We start from the raw sequence: 17,189 nt of genomic DNA, 5'->3' as shown, positions 1-17,189 counted from the left end.
CCCTCTCCGAAGACTCGGGGCAGCTAACAACAATATAAAAAGACAATGTAAACAAATCTAATATTAAAAACAATCTAAAAAACCCCAATTTAAAGAACCACTCATACATACAAGCATACCATGTATAAATTCTATAAGCCTAGGGGGAAGAGAAATTTCAATTCCCCCATGCCTGACGACAGAGGTGGGTTTTAAGGAGCTTGCAAAAGGCAAGGAGGGTGGGGGCAACTCTGATCTTCGAGGGGAGCTGGTTCCAGAGGGTCGAGGCCGCCACAGAGAAGGCTCTTCCCCTGGGACCCGCCAAACGACATTGCTTAGTCGACGGGACCCGGAGAAGGCCAACTCTGTGGGACCTAACCGGTCGCTGGGATTCGTGCGACAGAAGGCAGTCCCGGAGATATTCTGGTCCGATGCCATGAAGGGCTTTATAGGTCATAACCAACACTTTGAATTGTGACTGGAAACTGATCGGCAACCAATGCAGACTGCGGAGTGTTGGTGTAACATGGGAATATTTGGGAAAGCCCATGATTGCTCTCACAGCTGCATTCTGCACGATCTGAAGTTTCCGAACACTTTTCAAAGGTAGCCCCATGGAGAGAGCGTTACAGTAGTCGAGTCTCGAGGTGATGAGGGCATGAGTGACTGTGAGCAGTGAGTCCGGGTACAGATATCTTCAAGTTGCCAAGGTTGGGAAACACTGATGTAAAGGTATAAGTGGGCTGGATTTAGTTAGATCTGTTATTGGTAAAGCATAGCGTACAGCTCAGAACAATATGTAAATCTTGTGACTTATTCATCGAATGACACTTAACCCATAATCACAGTTTATTCAATGAGTGTACTCACTCCCAAATCTGGTGATGCTGGTCGTTACAATCTGAAATAACCTTCACTTTGCAGTATCATCGTTTCAGATTGTTCATTAATCCCCAAAATTTATTATATGAAGATAACAAATGTTGGCCTACAGACCAGGGGATAGTGACACAAAAGCTGGTTGGGTGACCTTGAGCCGGTCCCTCTATCTCAGCCAACTCACAAGGTTGTGGTTGTGGAGAAAATAGGAAGAGGAAGTAGTATGAAATATGTTTGCTGCCTTGAGTTACTTATAAAGTAACAAAGGTGGGATAAGAATCCAATAATAAATACTGTACTATTATATATAATAAATACTATAATATATACAGTTCTACAGAGGAATCATTGAGTCTGTCATCTGCACCTCTATCACTGTCTGGCTTGATGCTGCAACCCAACAGGACCGACACAGACTTCAGAGGAGAATCAGAACTGCAGAAAAAACCAATTGCTGCCAACCTGCCTTCCATTGAGGACCTGTATACTGCACGAGTCAAAAAGAGGGCGGGGAAAATATTGACTGACCCCTCACAACCTGGACACAAACTATTTCAACTCCTACCCTCAAAACGTCGTTACAGAGCACTGCACACCAAGACAACTAGACACAAGAACAGTTTTTTCCCGAACGCCATCACTCTGCTAAACAAATAATTCCCTCAACACTGTGAGACTTTTTACTAAATCTGCACTTCTATTTCTACTAGTTTTTTCTCATCATTCCTATCATCCTTTTCCTCCCACTTAGGCCTGTATGACTGTAACTTGTTGCTTGTATCCTAAGATTTTTATTAATATTGATTGTTTCTTCATTGCTTATTTGACCCCTATGACAATCATTAAGTGTTGTACCACATGATTCTTGACAAATATATCTTTATTTTATGTACGCTGAGAGCATATGCACCAAGACCAATTCATTGTGTGTCCAATCACACTTGGCCAATAAAATTCTATTCTATTCTTTTGTATTTCAATTAATAGTATTATGCATAGTCTTGTCAACCCTTGATAGAACCCTGTCCTACCTAGAAGGACATTCTGAGAATTGTGTAAATCTATTTCCTTTTAAGGAGATGCTTAACTAATGCCAACTAATTCAATGTAGTTCAATTTTCCCCCCACACTGGACTTTATTTAATTTTGGCTTGTATTTTTACTATAAAGCCCAGTCGCTTTATATTAAATCTAATAAACAAATAATGAACAATACACATAGCTTTAAGGTCCTATTATTGGTTTGTGTTCTTTCACCTCAGTTTCATACTTGTTCATCCGGTAATACAACTTCTACAAGGGAAAAAAAAATCAGCTTGGTCAACATCAACTAAATTGTGTTTACTAGCCATAAACGAGGAATGCTGTGCTTGAGAAAACCCATATGACCACTAGATGGCAGCAAAGATGGCAATAGTCCAGAAGAATAACAATGATACCAGCTTCCTCTTTGCATGCGTGCAGGCAAACCACACATCTTCCCAGCTTTCTTTTTTTATCCATCGCATGACGCTTTTCACTCATGTTTGGAATAAAATAATCTCCAAATGGATTTGCAGAGGCGGACAGAGTCCGCAGACTCTGCTAAATTCTTTAAGTGGAAACATCAGCCTGTTAAACATGGTTAAGGCACTTGCTTAAATTTCAGCCTGTTAAACTGTGCTAGGTTACTTGATCAAAGTTCAGCCTATTAGACTTGGTTAAGGGCTTAAGGCACATGATTAAGTTCAGCCCGTTAAACCTAGTTAAGGCACTTGATTCAAGTTCAGCCTGTTAAACTTGGTCAAGGCACTTGATCAAAGTTCAGCCTGTTAAATCTGATTAAGGCACTTGATCAAAGTTCAGCCTGTCAAACTTGGTTAAAACACTTGATTCAAGTTCAACCTGTTAAAATTTGTTAATACATTTGATTCAAGTTCAGCCCGTTAAACCTAGTTAAGGCACTTGATTAAAGTTCAGCCCTTTAAACTTGGTCAAGGCACTTGATTAAAGTTCAGCCTGTTAAATAAACTTGGTTAAGGCACTTGATTATTTATTTATTTATTTATGTATTAGATTTGTATGCCGCCCCTCTCCGTAGACTCGGGGCGGCTCACAATAGTAACAACAACAATAATAGTAATAATAATAATTTATTAGATTTGTATGCCGCCCCTCTCCGAAGTTCAGGCACTTGATTTCAGGCAGGGTTTCCTTCCCACCGAAGCGCGTCTCTTTCATTTCTCCCTCCCCGGTTCAGGTGGCCCATTGTGGCCTCGGCGGTCTCCCCCGCGGTCCCTTTTGCGAGGCTGCGGGCGTCCCGAGGCCCCGCCGAGAGCCAGGCGCGCGCCAGAGCCGGAAGGTGGCCCGCTCGTTCCCCGCCTCTCCCGCTCTCAGCCGGAGCCAACCTCACGGGCCCTCCAGTGCCGGAGCGGGGAGGAGCGAAGAAAGGGGGCGGAAGTGCAAACAAGAGCTCGGGGGCTTCGGCTCGGACTTCGCCTTCTGCCGCGCCACAGCCACAGTCACGCCGCTTCGCTGAGGGGAAAGCCGCGCGCCTCGTCAGCCGCCGCCTTGGAAGTGAGTCGCGGGTTGGGGGGGGGGGGTTGCTGAGGAGACAGAAAAACAGGGACGGAGAGAACACCCCCCCCCGCTCCCCCCTTCGCCCCGAGATTGGGGGGGGGGGGTCGCGGGAAATTAAAAAAAAAGGGCGCGCGGACGGGGCGCGCAAGAGGCTTTTTTTGCGCGCCTCAGGGGGAGCAGCGCGTCCGCGGTGGGACGAGGGCGCTTCCGCGGCACCTTGCGGGCTGGGAGGGCTGAGGCGGAGGCGCCGGCTGAAGTAGTTTGCTCGCAGTTTGGGTAACTGAAGGGAGCCGGCTGGGGAATTGAGGGCGGGGGGGAGTCGCTACTACGACCGGAGCGCCCTGGGCAGAACCAGACGGAGCTGAGAGAGAGTGAGGGATAAATAAATAAATAAATAAATAAATAAATAGTGAAAGATAGAGAGGGAAGAGAGAGAGAGAGATAAATAAATAGATAAGAGAGGAGACAGATAAATATAGAGATAGAGAGAGACTGAGAGGAGATAGATAGATAAATAGACAGATAGAGATATATAGATAGAGAGAGAAAGACCGAGAGAGAGAGGAGATCGATAATAAATAGATAGAGGGAGAGATATAGATAGATAGATAGAGAGAGAGGGAGGGAGGAGAGAGATAAATAGAGAGAGAGGAGATAGAAAAATAGACAGATAGATATATAGATAGATAGATATAAAGAGAGAAAGAGAGAGAGGGATAGAGTAGATAAATAATAGAGAGGGAGAGAGATAGAGGGGGGGAGGAGAGAGAGATAAATAGAGGAGAAAGATAGATAGATAAATAGATAGATAGAGAGAGAGAGAGAGAGAGAGGAGATAGGAGATAGGACATCTAGGTTAGATGGCGAGATCTCTAGATTGCAGTCCTTAGTTTGTAGCTTGCAGTCAGAAGTGGAAAGATTGTCCCAGCCACGTGCTGTAATACAGCCATGTGTCCAGCCTCCACTTCCACAGCGCCCCCCGAGGAGGAGGGCTGTGTGGACAACTGTCGGTTCAGGAAGATTGCGTGCAGTTGAGCAAAAACATAGCAATTTTGGTCTCTCTGTATCGAATTCCTATAGTGTTCTTGCGGATTTAAATAGTAAGGATGTTGGAGATATTAGCAAGGTCCCTCAGGCAGAGAATGAGGGGATGTTCAAAGGGGAAGTTGTCGTAAATGTCACCAAACCATCAAGTACAGTTAGTAGAAATAAAAAGAGGACGCATTTTCTTGTGGGTGATTCGACCGTTAGAGGTGTTGATTTGGGACAGAGCAAGGATGTGGTTAAGGTGCTGAGGTGTCTCCCAGGGGCCACTGCCAGCAGGGACAGGAGGCGGATTACAAACATTGTTAAGACTGTGAGTAAAGGTAATAACGTTGATGTGGTGGTGCATCTTGGCACAAATGATTTGTCCCAGAGAAATGTTAATGTAGTAAAAAGAGATTTTCAATGTCTAAGTGTGGAGCTGGGTAAAATAACTGATTCAGTGACTTTCTCAGAGGTGTTACCGGTTTGTGGCCAAGAGGATAAAACAACGTGTATCAGAGAGTTTAATGTGTGGTTAAGGCAGTGGTGTAAAGCTGAAGGTTTTGGCTATGTAAGTCATGATGTCAGTAGGTGGTCTAATAGGGAGTTGTTTAAGAGGGATGGTTTGCATCCATCATACAGAGGTACCCAGGTGCTCGGTGAGGAATTCAGAACTTTTTTGGACAGGCATTTAAACTAGGTAAAGGGGACAGAGATGTAACTGATGTGGGTGATTTCTGTCCCCGACCAATGAGGATAAAGCAGTTTTTGGAAGCTTATGAAAAGGGAGCTGCAAATAAAATAGATGTAGTTGTTGATGATAAGGGGCAAACTAATAACGAAAATAATGTTCTTCGGGTAATGTGCACAAATGCTCGAAGCTTGAGCAACAAGCTCTGTGAATTAATGGCCATAATATCTAGAGATAATTTGGACCTGGTTGCCATAACTGAGACATGGTTTAAGGATTCTAATGAATGGGAAATATCCATACCAGGATATACACTGTATAGGAAGGATAGAATAGAGAGAAGGGGAGGTGGAGTAGCCATTTATATTAAAGAAAGTCTAAAAACAACACTAATTCAAAATACGTGTCAAGATCTAGAGACTCTCTGGATTTGCATGCAAAATAAAGACGGTTCTGTCATTAGAATTGGGGTGATCTATAGGCCTCCAGGGCAATCCGAGGAATATGACAACAAGATGGTGGATGAAATTACCCAAATGGCAGTAAAGGGAGATATTGTGGTTATGGGTGATTTCAATATGCCTGATGTTGACTGGAATATCCCCAGTGCCCTTACATGCAAAAGTAAGAATATAGTAGAGGCCTTTACAGGAGCAGCTCTGGCACAGCTGGTTAAGACACCAACTAGAGGGGAGAATATTCTAGATTTAGTTTTTACGAATGGGAATTGGGTTTCAGATGTCAAGGTGGGAGAAAATTTAGGTTGCAGTGACCATCTATGTTTGTGGTTTGATGTAAAAACTCATTGTGAGCAATCCTATAATGCAACCAAAGTATTGGATTTCAGAAAAACAAATTTTAATGCAATGGGAGAATATTTAGATAATGAATTAAAGGGGAGGGATAAAATGGCAGGAGCGAGCATCCAGTGGACTGTATTAAAAAAGGCCATCTTAAAAGCCACTGGACTGTATGTAAGACAAATAACTAAAGGTAAAAGGAAGAAGAAACCGCTATGGTTTAGCAATGATGTAAGGGCTATAGTCAATGAAAAAAAGGCTGCCTATAGGAGGTATAAAGAGTCTGGAAGTATAGCTGATAGGGAGGTATATAAAATGAGACAGAAGGAGGCGAAACAGATAATATATGCTGCTAAAGCATCAAAAGAGGAAGAAATTGCCAAATCTGTAAAGAAGGGGGATAAAACCTTCTTCAGATATATTAATGATAAGAAGAAGAAAAACTGCGGCATCACGAAGCTTAGTACCGGGAATAATACATGCATTAATGGGAATAAGGAGATCGCTGACCATTTCAATAGCTACTTCTGTTCAGTTTTCTCAAAAGACACCTTACAAAATAATACTATAGAGGGATATAGCATTGCTTCCAGCTGTACGGATTCAGCTCCAGTGATCTTAGAAGCCGATGTCTTAGAAGAACTTGAACGATTAAAGATAAATAAGGCAATGGGTCCAGATGGCATCCACCCCAGAGTTCTTAAAGAACTCAGATCTGTCATTGCTACCCCCCTGACTGATTTGTTTAACCAATCCTTGTTAACAGGAGAAGTTCCTGAGGATTGGAGAATGGCCAGTGTTGTGCCTATTCACAAGAAGGGCAGTAGAGAAGAAGCTGGTAACTACAGGCCAGTTAGCTTGACATCAGTTGTAGTTAAAATGATGGAGACTCTACTCAAAAAGAGGATAAATCAGCACCTAAAAAACAATAACTTATTAGACCCAAATCAGCATGGCTTTACTGAAGGCAAATCATGTCAGACTAATCTCATTGATTTCTTTGACTATGTCACAAAGGTGTTGGATGAAGGTGGTGCCGTGGATATTGCCTACCTGGACTTCAGCAAAGCCTTTGATACGGTTCCACATAAAGAGCTGATAGATAAATTAGTGAAGATTGGACTTAATCCCTGGATAGTTCAATGGATTTGCAGCTGGCTGAAGCGTAGACATCAGAGAGTTATTGTTAATGGCGAGTATTCTGAGCAGAGTCAGGTTACAAGCGGTGTGCCACAAGGATCTGTTCTGGGTCCTATTCTTTTTAATATATTTGTGAGTGACATAGGGGAAGGTTTGGTAGGGAAGGTTTGCCTATTTGCCGATGACTCTAAAGTGTGCAATAGGGTTGATATTCCTGGAGGCGTCTGTAATATGGTAAATGATTTAGCTTTACTAGATAAATGGTCTAAGCAATGGAAACTGCAGTTTAATGTTTCCAAATGTAAAATAATGCACTTGGGGAAAAGGAATCCTCAATCTGAGTATTGTATTGGCAGTTCAGTGTTGGCAAATACTTCAAAAGAAAAGGATTTAGGGGTAGTGATTTCTGACAGTCTCAAAATGGGTGAACAGTGCAGTCAGGCGGTAGGGAAAGCAAGTAGGATGCTTGGCTGCATAGCTAGAGGTATAACAAGCAGGAAGAGGGAGATTATGATCCCACTATATAGAATGATGGTGAGACCACATTTGGAATACTGTGTTCAGTTCTGGAGACCTCACCTACAAAAAGATATTGACAAAATTGAACGGGTCCAAAGACGGGCTACAAGAATGGTGGAAGGTCTTAAGCATAAAACGTATCAGGAAAGACTTAATGAACTCAATCTGTATAGTCTGGAGGACAGAAGGAAAAGGGGGGACATGATCGAAACATTTAAATATATTAAAGGGTTAAATAAGGTCCAGGAGGGAAGTGTTTTTAATAGGAAAGTGAACACAAGAACAAGGGGACACAATCTGAAGTTAGTTGGGGGAAAGATCAAAAGCAACATGAGAAAATATTATTTTACTGAAAGAGTAGTAGATCCTTGGAACAAACTTCCAGCAGATGTGGTAGATAAATCCACAGTAACTGAATTTAAACATGCCTGGGATAAACATATATCCATCCTAAGATAAAATACAGAAAATAGTATAAGGGCAGACTAGATGGACCATGAGGTCTTTTTCTGCCGTCAGACTTCTATGTTTCTATAGGTAAATAGAGAGATAGATATAAATAGAGAGACTGAGAGGAGATAAATAGACATATATATATATATAGAGAGAGAGAGAGAGAGAGAAAGAGAGAGTAGATAGATAGATAATAGATAGAGAGGGAGAGATAGAGATATAGAGAGAGAGGGAGGAGAGAGAGAGATAAATAGAGAGGAGAGAGATAGATTGATAGAGAGACTGAGAGGAGAGAGATAAATAGACAGGTAGATGTATATATATATAGATAGATAGAGAGAAAGAGAGAGGGAGAGAGTAGATAGATAATAGATAGAGAGGGATATATATATATACTGTGTGTATATATATATATATATATAGAGAGAGAGAGAGAGAGAGGGAGAGAGAGAGAGAGGGAGGAGAGAGAGATAAATAGAGAGGAGAGAGAGAGAGAGATAAATAGATAGATAGAGATAGAGAGAGAAAGACTGAGAGGAGATAGATAAATAGACATAGATAGATAGATAGATAGATAGATAGATAGATAGATAGATAGATAGATAGATAGATAGATAGATCGATCGATAGAGAGTGTTTCCACCCTAAGGTGAAGTTCTGTCGCCAAATGTTTTCCCCTTCCCCCCCTTATTTATTTATTTGTTTATTTATTTATTTATTTATTTGTTTGTTTGTTTATTTATTTATTTATTTATTTATTGTAACCCGGCCCCTCCCGTGGCGTTGCTTTTATTAAACAGACGTACCTTGGAAATGCTGGTGTGAGGTATTGCTTCTTTTGATTACTGACCCTCCCTCCTTTTTTTTTAATCCAAGCGGCGACAAGTGCCCTGTTTTTAATATTTGGCTTGGTGCCCTGAGATTACTTGGCTCCAATGGAGGTTTTTCGGTTTTTCTTTCCAATCGCCCCCTCCTATCTCTCTCTCTCTCTTCTCTCTCTCTCTCTTTCTTCCCCTCTCCTCCTTGTCTCCCTTTCCCTTCCTCCCTCTGTTGGGGGCTTCTCACACCTCCCTTCCTCACTCCCAGCCCCCAATCCATTTCATCACAGCAAGACTTTCCTTAAGTGGCCTGACTGCCTTGTCTGTTGGTAAATCAGTAACTCGGGGCATGTTAAAAAGACAGTGGAAATAAAATAAAATAAAATAAACAGGGCCATTTTTCTTTTCTTTTTTGTAGTGGGGTGATGAAGTATCTATCTACCCATCTCTCTTTCTCTCTCTCTCTCTCTCTTTCTATCTATCTATCTATCTATCTATCTATCTGCCACCCAACTTTAATAGGACTCTAAGTAAAGCAAACTTGTGAGAAATTGACTTTATTCTCTCTCTGTGCTTGTGATTATTTATTTTTTTTGGCAGCTGTGAAACGATCTAGAGACCCATTCCATATATGTGTCTTATCCCCCAACTTTGTAGCTTTTGTTATATTGTCCTTCAATTATGGCACCAGTTAATACAATTGTATTTATTTATATCTATGTATCTATAAATTACATGAACGGTGTGTCATCTGGGTATTCTTAGTTTTGATACCAAATAATAGTAATAACATTGACAGTTTTTAGTAGTCTTAGTTACGTTAATCATTCTCACATCATTATAACTTCCTACATAATATACTCATCTTTCAACTATCTATCTATCTATCTATCTATCTATCTATCTATCTATCTATCTATCTATCTATCTATCTATCTATCTATTAAATTTATATGCTGCCCAATCCCATGGGATTTCTGATCCTTTACATACTGATTTTAAAGTTTTATATAGAAATATGCGGCATACAAATCTAAATAATAATAATAATAATAATAATAATAATAATAATAATAATAATATTTGGAGGGGCTGCTCAACTGCATATCTGCTAGTTATGCACTGGGAAAGTATTTTTGATAGATTTTCCTTCACAGGGCCTGTAATGTTTTTTGGCCTATTTATGAACTCCAGCTTTCTTTTGCTGGCTCTTCTCTCTACACTAAATTTAGGCACTTTAATTTTTGGACATTTATTCTGTGATAACTAGACAGATACAGTATAAACGGATCTCTTCTAATTTATTTCCAACATTCTGTTGGGCTGGGAAGACTAAAAAGCTTATTTGGCATATTGCTTATTCTTTAGTCTGCCCTCTGAGACTTCGGCTAAGTTATAGTGTGTTTTGATCATAAATCATGTTTTGTGGCTCAGTGCAAGGAGGCAACCCAGTCCTTCTCCATCACCAAAAGATGAACCAATGGGAAAGAGTTAACTACAGTGTTCCCTCGATTTTCGCGGGTTCGAACTTCGCGAAAAGTCTATACCACGGTTTTTCAAAAATATTAATTAAAAAATACTTTGCGGTTTTTTCCCCCCATAACAAGGTTTTCCCCGCCTGATGACGTCATATGTCATTGCCAAACTTTCATCCGCCTTTAATAAATATTTTTTTTAATAAAGTTTAATAAATAAACATGGTGAGTAATAATCTAAATGATTGCTAAGGGAATGGGAAATTGTAATTTAGGGGTTTAAAGTGTTGAGGGAAAGCTTGGGATACTGTTCATAGCCAAAAATAGTGTATTTACTTCCGCATCTCTACTTTGCGGAAATTCGACTTTCGCGGGCAGTCTCGGAACGCATCCCCCACGAAAATCGAGGGAACACTGTATTACCTATTACACAAATTGTTTCAACTCCTACCCTCAAAACGTCGCTACAGAGCACTGCACACCAAGACAACTAGACACAAGAACAGTTTTTTTCCGAACGCCATCACTCTGCTAAACAAATAATTCCCTCAACACTGTCAGACTTTCTACTAAATCTGCACTTCTATTCTACTAGTTTTTCTCATCATTCCTTTCACCCATTTCCTCCCACTTAGGACTGTATGACTGTAACTTGTTGCTTATATCCTAAGATTTTTATTAATATTGCTTCTTCATTGCTTATTTGACCCCTATGACAATCATTAAGTGTTATACCACATGATTCTTGACAAATGTATATTTTATTTTATGTACGCTGAGAGCATCTGCGCCAAGACAAATTCCTTGTGTGTCCAATCACACTTGGCCAATAAAAATTCTATTCTATTCTATTCTATTCCTGATAGAGAGAGAGAGAGTGGGGCTTTTCCACTTTCCAAAACAGTCCTTTCCCTGTCAACCTTAATTCTGCCTCCTACAGAAAATGGATGGAAAGGAGATTCAAGGAACTGGAGGTCAGATTACAATGACACATGTCGCCTGTAATTGTGATGTACTTAGACTGAGTTTCAGTGAAGAAAAGGCCAAATTACACCCTATTGATGTCAATACTTGCAAATGAAAAAGGGGAGATGTCCTCATGGAGGAGGAAGCAGTGTTGAGCTCCACCTTCCAGCAGGCAAAGGTGGAGTTAACACTTTCCTATCAAGTTCATTTTTTTTATTTTATTCTTTGTCCAATATACAATACATATGGAATGAAATAGACAATAAGTAGTATATATAGGGATAGTAAGTAAAAAAGAAGAGGAGTGGATGAGAGGGAGAGAATATATATGATATATGAGATAAGGAAAGACAATTGGACAGGGGACAAAAGGCACACCAGTGCACTTATGTACGCCCCTTACTGGCCTCTTAGGAACCTGGAGAGGTCAATCATGGAGAGTCTAAGGGAGAAATGTTGGGGGTTGGGAGTAGACACTATAGAGTCCGGTAATGATTTCCACGCGTCGACGACTCGATTGTTAAAGTCATATTTTTTACAGTCAAGTTTGGAGCGGTTAATATTAAGTTTGAATCTGTTGCGTGCTCTTGTGTTGTTGCGGTTGAAGGTGAAGTAGTCGTTGACCGGAAGGACATTGCAACATATGATCTTGTGGGCAATACTTAAATCGTGTTTTAGGCGCCGCAATTCTAAGCTTTCAAGACCTAGGATAGTTAGTCTGTTTTCGTAAGGTATTCTGTTTCGAGTGGAGGAGTGAAGGTGACCAAAAAAATTTACGCCACAGTCCTGACCTATCCCTCAAGCCATGTTATAGAATAGAATAGAATAGAATAGAATTTTATTGGCCAAGTGTGATTGGACACACAAGGAATTTGTCTTAGGTGCAGATGCTCTCAGCGTACATAAAATAAAATATACATTTGTCAAGAATCATGTGGTACAACACTTAACGGTTGTCATGGGGTTCAAATAAGCAATGAAGAATCAATCAATATTAATAAAAATCTTAGGGTACAAGCAACAAGTTACAGTCATTCAGTCCTAAGTGGGAGGAAAAGGATGATAGGAATGATGAGAAAAACTAGTAGAATAGAAGTGCAGATTTAGTAGAAAGTCTGACAGTTGTTTAGTAGAGTGATGGCGTTAGGAAAAACCTGTTCTTGTGTCTAGTTGTCTTGGTGTGCAGTGCTCTGTAGTGTCGTTTTGAGGGTGGGAGTTGAAATAGTTTGTGTCCAGGATGTGAGGGGTCAGTAAATATTTTCACAGCCCTCTTTTTGACTCGTGCAGTCTACAGGTCCTCAATTGAAGGCAGGTTGGCAGCAAATGTTTTTTCTGCCGTTCTGATTCTCCTCTGAAGTCTGTGTCGGTCCTAACCAGACAGTGATAGAGGTGCAGATGACAGACTCAGTGATTCCTCTGTAGAACTGGATCAGCAGCTCCTTTGGCAGTTTGAGCTTCCTGAGTTGGTGCAGAAAGAACATTCTTTGTTGTGCTTTTTTGATGATGTTTTTGATGTTAGGTGACCATTTTAGGTTTTATATAACATGGAGGTTGGGGTGTATGCATAATTTTATTTATTTAATCATGCTTATATAGTTTATATTGAAGGCGGTGACTCTTTGAGAGCTGTATGCAATGAAATTTCACTTTAATATATGCCAATCAGGGTACATATAAAGTGACAATAAAGTTATTCTAAGTATTCTATGGCTAAATAACCATGATTTAACCTTGTTAAGGATAGACGTCTAAGCCACAATGGAACCTAACTTGAAATTGCTGGAGTTCTCGTCCTGAGTTATTTCAGAACTGCAGAGAGAGAACAAATGATATCTAGAAAATTTTGTCTGCTTGGTTTTCAGCCTACTTTATTTCAGGCAAACCTCAGATATTTTCATAATGCATATATGCAAAATATTTCCATTTTGCAAGAGAATGAAATACCTTTCTTAAAGGTAGAGTCATGGATATTGTTCTATTTAATTTGTAGATTTGTGGACTCTGGTTCAGGGCTAGGCAAAGTTGGCTCTTCTATGATATTCTAGCTCAGGAATTCTGGGAGTTGAAGTCCACATATCATAGAAGAGCCAACTTTCCTAGCCGTGCTCTAGTTAATCTACAGTCTCTAAACAATAGCCATGATTTAAATTTATTCTGCATTTTATTCCTGAAATCTATTTTCAGAACAACTTTGATCAAGGAGAAGAAGAATGAAAAATAAAAAGATGGACGGCAATATATTGATGAAAAATAGGGCTGGGCATTTTTACATTTTGAGATGCAAACATTTATTTATTTATTTATTTATTTATTTATTTATTTATTCAATACACAAATACATTGGAAGAAAAATAGACATGTAGTAATATATGTAAGGGTAAAAGTGAACTTAGAGGAGAGGATATATGAAAGGAAGAGAATATATATGATAAGTGAGAGAAAGGAAAGACAATTGGACAGGGGACGAAAGGCACACCAGTGCACTTATGTATGCCCCTTACTGGCCTCTTAGGAACCTGGAGAGGTCAATCGTGGAGAGTCTAAGGGAGAAATGATGGGGGTTAGGGGTTGACACTACTGAGTCCAGTAATGAGTTCCACGCTTCGATAACTCGATTGTTGATCTTGTTTGTAGGGTTTTTTTATGTACCCAATTTTCTGCTGATAATGACACTATAATACAAGTAATCAACATTGGTATGTATGTTGTGGGAAAGGGGTAAAACTCAGAACCTGCAAAAGGATTTTCAGAGGGCTCGTATGAGTTGAAAGCTATTGTGGTTATTGTGTTCTGGCTTGCATGAAGATTGTAAAAATGGAAGTCCTTCTCAAAAATCAGGTCAGGGTTCAAAATGCCCCTTTTTTTTCTCCTGAAACATTGTGGATAGCAAGAGGTCAGTCATTCTGCATCCGAGTTGTTTGTATAGACAGGAAGCGAGATCTCTAGAGGAAAGAAAACAGACTGGCTTGAATTATATTTTCTGCTAAATAGACATTTGTGTTTTCTTTGGTTCAGGCTAGCCTGATGTATGAATCTGGACATTATGGCTTATTCAACAAATAAAACACACAAACCCTATGGAATGTTCAAAATTCCTGGAAGGAAGTATATAAAAGCTGATTGTGTGGGGTCCAATTTTACATTTTGAGGGAAGCTTCCTTGTTTCTGTGATTGTCCTAGATCAGAGGTGTCAAACTTGATTTCATTAAAGGCCTCATCAGGGTTAATGTTTGACCTTGGGGGCTGGGGCGGGTGTGGCCAAGGTAGGTATGGCCAACTTAATGCCACCTGTGGCAGGGACGCCTGTGGTGGTTTGAGCACTCTACCAGCGAAAATGGACTCCTGTGCTCCATTTTTGGTTGTGACAGCCTCATGCAAACCTCTGCCAGTGAAAACGGAGCTCTCGTGAGTTCTATTTTCACTGGTAGAGGCACCACGGGATTCAATTCAATTCAATTTATTAGATTTGTATGCCACCCCTCTCCGAAGGGCGGGATGGTCCTTCGGTGTTTCCATGGGCCAGATCTAAAGACCCCGCAATCCGGATCCAGCCCACAGGCCTTGAGTTTGATATTCTTGTCCTAGATCAGTGTTTCTCAATTATTTTCTGTTTCACCCCCCCCCCCCCCCAGGAAGAAGTAAACATTTCATGCCCTCCAACTCTCCGCCGAGACTATTTGGCGGGCCCCAGGGGAAGAGCCTTCTCTGTGGCGGCCCCGGCCCTCTGGAATCAACTCCCCCCCAGAGATTAGAATTACCCCCACCCTCCTTGTCTTTCGCAAATTACTAAAGACCCACCTGTATCACCAGGCATGGGGGAACTGAGACACCTCCCCTGGGCTTTTATATTTTATGTATGGTATGCGTGTGTTGCATGGTTTTTTAAATGATGGGTTTTTTAGATGTTTTTTAATATTAGTTTTGTTTCCATTGTAACGTTGTTATTATTGTTGTTGTGAGCCATCCCGAGTCTTCAGAGAGGGGCAGCATACAAATGTAATAAATAATATTTTATTTATTTTGAAAAGTGTTCGGAAACTTCAGATCGTGCAGAATGCAGTTGCGAGAGCAATCATGGGCTTTCCCAAATATGCCCATGTTACGCCAACACTCCGCAGTCTGCATTGGTTGCCGATCAGTTTCCAGTCACAATTCAAAGTGTTGGTTATGACCTATAAAGCCCTTCATGGCACTGGACCAGATTATCTCAGGGACCGCCTTCTGCCACACGAATCCCAGCGACCAGTTAGGTCCCACAGAGTGGGCCTTCTCCGGGTCCTGTCAACCAAACAATGTCGCTTGCCGGGACCCAGGGGAAGAGCCTTCTCTGTGGCGGCCCCGGCCCTCTGGAACCAACTTCCCCCAGAGATTAGAATTGCCCCCACCCTCCTTGCCTTTTGTAAGCTACTTAAAACCCACCACTGCCATCAGGCATGGGGGAACTGAGGTACACTTTCCCCCTAGGCCTTTAAAATTTTCTGCATGGTATGTCTGTATGTATGATTGGTTTTTATATAATGGGTTTTAACTGTTTTTAGTATTGGATTATACTGTTTTGTTACTGTTGTTAGCCGCCCCAAGTCTGCGGAGAGGGGCGGCATACAAATCAAATCAAATCAAATCAAAAAATAAATAAACAAACAAACAAACAAACAAATAAATAAATAAATATGTCTCTTACAGATCGTTCTCCTGGGATTTACAACCTAACTACAGAAGACCATGAACAACTACAGCGTTGCACTGGTGGGTCCTGCTCCTTGGGGGTTCAGGCTCCAAGGTGGGAAGGACTTCAACATGCCACTCACTATCTCTCGGGTAAGGATGTTTAAAAAGCCTTTTGAGTATGACCTGGTATATCGTGTAGAGGTAGTCCTTGACTTATATCTGCAACTGAGGTCCACTCTTCTGTTGTTAATCAAGAAAGTTGTTAAGTAGGTTTTGCCCCATTTTACGATGATTTTTGCCACGAGAATCACAGATATTATGTTAGCAACACGGTTGTTACGTGAATCTGGCTTCCCCATTGATTCTGTTTGTCGGAAGGTCACAAAAGTTGCTTGCATGACCCCAGGACACTTTAACAGTCATAAATATGAGTCATTTGCCAAGCGTATGGATTTTGATCCGTGACTACTGGAGTGCTGTTAGGGTGTTAAGTTGAAAATGGTCATAAGTCATTTGTTAGTGCCGTTGTAACTTCAAACTTTGGGTCCCTAAACGAACTGTTGTAAGTCAACAATGTAGAAAACTTTGGCAAATAAAATATTTTTATTGGTTGCTATGATACCTCCTATGAGTTATTCAGTTTTGCAATTTAGCTGAACTTTATGAGGAGTAATGACTTACTGACTAGGCCAGAAGTAGAGACAAGTAATTTTTCTTACTTAAAATTTTATTTCATAGACATGCTCATTTCCTGTTGACCTCCACTGAGAGGAGATGAGCTTGGTTCACACTCTGGGTTAAGACCTGTGAGATTTGCCTACTTTTGGTTTGAAATTAATCCAACTATTGATGGTAAACTGAGGTCTATGGCCTAGTGACAACTAGTGTAGTTAGTTCTATAAAATGTCTAAAACACAGCATGGCTTAGAAACATAGAAACATAGAAGTCTGATGGCAGAAAAAGACCTCATAGTCCATCTAGTCTGCCCTTATACTATTTTCTGTATTTTATCTTAGGATGGATATATGTTTATCCCAGGCATGTTTAAATTCAGTTACTGTGGATTTACCAACCACGTCTGCTGGAAGATTGTTCCAAGCATCTACTACTCTTTCAGTAAAATAATATTTTCTCACGTTGCTTTTGATCTTTCCCCCAACTAACCTCAGATTGTGTCCCCTTGTTCTTGTGTCCACTTTCTTATTAAAAACACTT

General features: G+C 40.7%; 1 protein-coding gene across 4 annotated transcripts in view; it reads left to right on the top strand.

The window, feature by feature from the left end:
• The first annotated feature begins 3,168 nt into the window (after positions 1–3,168).
• PDLIM5 (PDZ and LIM domain 5) overlaps positions 3,169–17,189 on the top strand; it is a 172,486-nt gene continuing 158,465 nt past the window's right edge. For 2 of the 4 annotated variants that reach the window (XM_070758000.1, XM_070758001.1), the window contains exons 1-2: positions 3,173–3,414; positions 15,989–16,123. In XM_070758000.1, coding sequence (XP_070614101.1) covers positions 16,028–16,123 — 96 coding nt within the window. In that variant the 5' untranslated portion in view covers positions 3,173–3,414; positions 15,989–16,027. Of the gene's footprint in view, positions 3,415–15,988; positions 16,124–17,189 lie in introns of all 4 variants that reach the window. The other 2 variants (XM_070758004.1, XM_070758003.1) reach the window with 2 other exon arrangements.

This window comes from Erythrolamprus reginae, chromosome 7 (genome assembly GCF_031021105.1).
Source record: "Erythrolamprus reginae isolate rEryReg1 chromosome 7, rEryReg1.hap1, whole genome shotgun sequence".
In the NCBI taxonomy this organism is placed as follows: Eukaryota; Metazoa; Chordata; class Lepidosauria; order Squamata; family Dipsadidae; genus Erythrolamprus; species Erythrolamprus reginae.
This window is presented reverse-complemented; position numbering and strand designations above follow the sequence as displayed.